The sequence below is a fragment of the Uloborus diversus genome, chromosome 2 (assembly GCF_026930045.1).
Source record: "Uloborus diversus isolate 005 chromosome 2, Udiv.v.3.1, whole genome shotgun sequence".
NCBI classification, from domain to species: Eukaryota; Metazoa; Arthropoda; class Arachnida; order Araneae; family Uloboridae; genus Uloborus; species Uloborus diversus.
This window is the reverse complement of record NC_072732.1, coordinates 153,501,700-153,507,699: the sequence shown is the minus strand read 5'-3', so window position 1 is coordinate 153,507,699 and position 6,000 is coordinate 153,501,700. Positions and strand designations below refer to the sequence as shown.

The 6,000-nt window shown below is 31.7% G+C and overlaps 1 protein-coding gene across 1 annotated transcript in view; it reads right to left on the bottom strand.

The window, feature by feature from the left end:
- Positions 1-294: 294 nt before the first annotated feature.
- LOC129217433 (box C/D snoRNA protein 1-like) overlaps positions 295-6,000 on the bottom strand; it is a 43,071-nt gene continuing 37,365 nt past the window's right edge. Inside the window, exons 7-9 of the mRNA XM_054851730.1 lie at positions 4,846-5,005; positions 1,624-1,748; positions 295-401 (exon numbers count right to left, since the gene is read on the bottom strand). Coding sequence (XP_054707705.1) covers positions 4,897-5,005 — 109 coding nt within the window. The 3' untranslated portion in view covers positions 295-401; positions 1,624-1,748; positions 4,846-4,896. The remainder of the gene's footprint in view (positions 402-1,623; positions 1,749-4,845; positions 5,006-6,000) is intronic.

Below are 6,000 nucleotides of genomic sequence, written 5' to 3'. Positions count from 1 at the left end.
CAAGTAATGATTGTTTCTCATAATTATTACTGACCCAGGCAACGCCGGGTATTTTTGCGAGTAACAGTATAAAATTAGATAATGTATAAAACTAAAAGGATTGTCAGAACAAGGCCTCATTGCTATTTTTAAAACACATAAAAAATACGAATTTCTAAAAAAATCTAACACATTTGATTAACTTAGTTACATTGAGAAAAAAAAAATTCAATATTTTAAAAGCATAAAAATTTCGATATGACGCTTTGAAAGAAATTAGAAACTCAAAAGATATGAAACAAATAAATGATTCTTTCTGAAACAGTTCAATATTCCCATATGACTTTGTAAAAAAAGTAAAATTTATTTACACAACACAAATGTCCAAAAATGCCAGAAAAACTTTCAACTTTCTTCTTTCTCTAAAAAATAAAAAAAATAATTCAATAATGATATGGAAAAAAAAAACGCTAATTGCAATTGATGTTTCAAACAAAAAATAATGAAAAGTGCAGTTAAAAAGGTTAATAGAAATGAGTGAAACCAAATTTTAAATTTATATATATATATATATTTTAAAACAAATGCATACAAGGCATACTAACCTAAAAGAAACGTTTGTATATTTTCTTTAATAAAAAGAAAATTTTTGTTTGAAGCTAGCTATTTTGCAGGTTATTAGATGTGTAAAAAATCTCAAGAAATCTAAACATATTTTTGAAATTATTATAAGATATTTAAATGAGACCATCAAACTAATGTTTTTATTACATCGCTGTCCTTTTTGAAATAATTGAAGTAGCAAAAATAAAAAAAAAAAAAAAAAAAACAGGCTCATGTATTTTAACAAATATTTCTTTTCGACATGCATCATATACCATGCCTTCATCTTTTACACAGCACTGCTCTGTATAAGTGCATGAAATTTAGTTTCTAGCTGGTATATAGCATTGTATGTTTTCTAAGGTGAAGCGTTGACATGCGTGTGACATTTGTATTTCCCCTGTCTGGTTTCATACACTGATTCAAAACAATGATGAAATTTATCCTTGAGAGGAAACTAAATGTAAAAACAATCTTGTGTTTTTAGCCTCTGGATGTAAGCAGTTGTCATGACCAGGCATCCTCCGGCCCCTCCCAGGAGCTGCCACTGTATATGGCACATTTCAAGTTCTCTTTCTATTATTTTATTTCTTACTTTGAAGATGAATTTTTATATTTTGGGATGATTAAAAAAAAAAGAATTAAAAAAAAACACTCCTATGTGATAGTTATTTCATTATTTCTCCCTTGGTAAGTTTCCCCCCCCCCCCAATTATGGTTTTGGCTGATATGCAGTAAAACAAAACTTTAAATAATTTTTTGATGACAATTTTCTGCAAGTCAACTTTTTGAGCATCAGGAACAATTTTAAATCAAGTTTTAGAAGATTTTTTTAAAACATGGGGGCAAATTTTACAAAAGTCAGTCTATGCAAGTCAGTTTTAAATATGAGGATAGTTGATAGATTGTTAAAAGTGTGGACTATTTTCAAAGTTCGCGATGTTTGATCACCATTTTTTAGTAATTGATCAGACTTAATGACATATACCAGACTAAAGGTACATTTTATAATCCAGCAATGAATGACTGATTTTAACTTACCTTTCTTAAACAAATTAAATGCACATAAATGCATTTTTGGTACAACAAGAAATGTTGGAAATTCAATTATTTTTTTGCCCTTAAAATTTTCCTTTAAACTCTTTGTTTGTTTCAGTTGATGAAACCTACAAATTAAGAAGTAAATAAATAAAATATAGTGATAAAAACATACTGCAACATATTTCAGCTAAAATATAAAAGTTAAAGATAAACTTTATTTGCCTTGCCTTTACATGTATAGAAAATATTTTTTTCATTTGAACAATATTCCGTTCAATTTTGGAACAGTTTAAATCCCTTTACATTAGCGCCTACGGGGAAACTGAAAAACAATGTAGATTCCACGCTTGAAGTCGGATTTACTTCAAGCAAGTTAAGTTGGAAATAGCTCTTGACGACAAACTCCCGACTCCGAGTCAGAGTATTTTGGGGCACCTGACTCCGACTCCTGTACCCAAAAACTAGTCGAAATCTGACTCCCTGACTTCGTAGCTTTGGCCAAAAATTTATACACGGAGGAAAAATGATTGACTCCAACACATGGATATTCGACTCCAACTCTGACTCTTTTATCCCAAAATAAGTCGAACTCCGACTCCTCAGACATTGGCACAGTTGCGGACTTTAAGGGAAAATGATCGATTCCAACTTTGAATTAAGTCTTTGAACTAAAAACCTTTGGCTCCTGAATCTAACACTTTTGTCACAAAATGAGATTGACTCTGACACCGACTCCTCAGTCATGGTTTTTACTGAGAAAACATTATTGTTTATATGAGTTGCTTGTATTCCATTTTTGGCGGAGAAATTAGAAGTTCTTTATGTTTTACTTAAAGACATACGCAAAAAAAATTTATTTTTTGACAATGAAATTATTTCTTTTAAGTTCACATTTTATTCTTTTTATTTATTTTTGAAATTACATTAACCTGTTCCGGACGAACGACGCGTCTTTGCGTCAGCACTAGGTGGTTCTTCAGAGATGAAAAACGCATCCGGGCATTACAGTAGATAGTACGCAGCCGTCCTAATGATGCTATTTTGTGTTTTGGATTTGGAAGGAAATGTTTTACTATAAGATGGCGTTACTTATCCATGCTCCCTTCAAATGATTGCTCTCCTGCATTAGTATTTCTTTGTCTGACGTCAAAATGGGGTCTGTCAAGTGTCTGTGATTTATTGAATTTCGTGAAAGAAAATATAAACATGTGCTCCCAAGTGAGAAGGGAAACATATACTCATTTTGAAGTAGCTCTTTCTAGTTTCGGTTCCATTTATAATGGGATTAGAGGGGAGATATTCTAGCAAGGGTTTTACTTTTATGTTCATTTGGTAGCCATGGTGAACACGTTATCTTTCCAAGGAGGAAATATCTTAATTATGACTGATTCATCTATGGATCTTTTGAATCACATTAAAACAACTATAAATTATTTTTGTTGGAGTTCTTCACACAGTAGTTTCATTTCGAAAATCATATGCTGAAAAACAAGGCAAAGAACTTAGACGGAGATGTGTAATTTGCTCAAAGCAGAATAAAAGACGTAACACTATGTATGAGTGTAAAATGCTTAATGCGCATTTATCTGTGCTTTGAAATTTTTCATGTGGCTTTAAAATATTAATTGTTACAATATTTTCCAAGTATTTCATAATATTAAGCGCAAATATTTTTCCTGTTTTGTAGAAAATATAGTTTAATTTTGGTACTTTTAGTTATTGTAAAAAACAATATATTTTGCATTTTTATTGTTAAATATCAATTATTTTCATCCAATTTTTGTTATGATTGAAATTTTGATACATTTTATCATATATTAAAAAATGGTTTCATTTCTGCTTAAAGTGTAGATTTTATCCATTATTATGTATGCCTACTTTCCGAAATTGTGTATTAGGTTTAGCGGGAGAAATTACTCCGGCCTGTGCGCACAGTCCGCGTGTAACAGTTGCCGTCCTGAGGGAGCGTTATCTTCTGCGGACTACCTTCGCAAACGGGTTAATTCATTTTTAAAATAATTTTTTGGCAGCAGGGGAAAAACAAATTTTTCTTTTGAATAATTTGAACTGCTTTGTTAAAAGGTGCTGCTACTTTATTTGTTCGTTGATTTATATTTTAAGCATTTAATTCTGTAGATGAGCGAGGCGTATTTTATTTCTGAAAATTGGCTTAAAATATTTTTTAAAATATGGTATAGATAATTTACGATTTCGGCTAATTTTGCAAGTGTTGATCAGATACTAGAAAGTCAATATTGGTATACGGGAAAGTAGGCTTGTTTAGTTTTGGATGGAACTTGTTTAAAGTTCAATCTTTAAAAAGTAAATGGGAATGAAAAATCAGGAGGCTTGGAATTTTGAAGAAGTTCTAATTCTGTCAAGCTACTGTTTTTAAGGGGCAAAATATCCTGAGATGTGAATCTTGATTAATGCGGAGTTCCTAGAAGGAGCATCGGGGGGGGGGGGGGGAGAGAGAAGCCTAGAATTGTTTTTAGAAAGGTAAATGCAATTAAATAGTAAACCATTAAGTTAATCCCCAATTCTGATAGAAAGAGAGAACATGTACAGTTAAATCTCAATAACTTGAGTATTCCTTTATCTTGAAGTTTTCATCAAGTCCATGCTCTTGAGGCTGTTGTGAAAACTTGCCATACCTCGAACTATTAAAACGCGAACGGTTTAGCCTGTCTCTTGGAACTTCGAGTTATTGAGAGTTAACTGTATAAGCAAAATCAATAATAATTGTAGAAAGAAGGACTCCCCAACATGTTTTGTGCCCTGATTTCTGAATGGATTTACATTTATCATAAGATCATCAAGAAAAGTTTCAGAAAAGCAGATTTTCTGCAAAAAATACAGAATTTTTTTATGAAAGAGAAAATTTCACTACAAATACATTACCCCTGAGGGCCCCTTGTTCCTATCACAATGTGACCAACCATATGGGGGGATCCACGGGAAACACTACAAATACAGTAAAACCTTCTAATGCGGACAGTAACAGGGCAATTTTTTTTTTTTGGTTCGCAATAGAGGGATGCCCGCAGGACAGGGGTTTATAATGTCATTTGCCTTGAAATCGGAGAATTAAAAATTGTCTACATAAGAAGGGTGTTCACTTTTGAGGAGTGTCTCTTGGGAGGGTTTTACTGTTCTTTATTTCTAACAAAGTAAAAATTTCTTTTCACTCTAAAAAAGAACAATATAAAAAAACCTACTCACCTGAGTACATTAGCAGGTGCATATTCATCTTTCATTAAGACGGCAATTCCTTTATGACCCATTGATTGATAATAAGCAAAATTTATCATCTTCATCGGCAGAGCCTTGTGGCAATAAAAATTTATCTAAACATTTTCCCAGCAACTCTTCTTCATCCACTCTAAAACAAATCAATTGACAAATAAAATAGTAAGCAGTCATAAACTCAAAGTTATAGACAAGAAAGGCAATAATGTGACCAAATCAAATGAAGATGATTATATTTTTCAGTTGTATAGTAAAATATGTTCACATAGGATGTAAATTGAAATTTGGGGACTAATTTACGGAAACATAACCTACGACCGTAGCTGGACTTCCACTTTCAGCAAAATTTAAAGTGTTCAGTAACGTAACTATCTGTCTCACTTTCCACTGTCTTGCTTAAGTAAAAGAAGTATCTGCCGTGCTAAGCACAGAAGCTTTATCTTCAGCTGAGCTCAAAATGAGATATTAAAGCTTTTCACCTATATACACTTGATTCAGATGCCAATTTTTTAGAGTTAACAAAGAAACAAAAAAAAAAAAAAAAAAAAAAAAAAAAAAAAAAAAACAGGCAAGTAGGGTGGTCATGGCGAGTGTCCAAGCAGCTGTAAGGTATCCAACTGTCTTCATATTATTACTTATCTTATATAATTAAAAACTGAGTGTATGTACCTATGAATCTATGTCCAAGTTTCTGCTCTCGAACTACAATGAACTGACCATCAAACCAGGTATGGATGGATTCCTAATCTTTCCGTCTTTATGTTTGGCTATTTAACATAATATTCCCATAATAATTAGCGGAGATATCAATTAAAAACTATTGATTATGACTTCTTAGATTTTGACATGAAATCTCTATTTTTCAAAGGCTTTCCTCCATTTAAATTATTATTCAGTACTTCATCTCAACTTTCCGCAACAATGCTTTTATTAAAATTTACAGCAATAAAGAAAATCATTGAGAGGAAAGATCTATTGCATTTTTTGTCTCGAATATGAACAAGTAAAACTCTGGATTTTGTTTTAAAGGCTTTTTCTGTAATCGGGGGACTTAAAATGTTTACTTTTCGCAATCTGCAGCAAAATTTTACTGATTTTTAAATTTTTTGAATTGTTATTTTTTGTTTA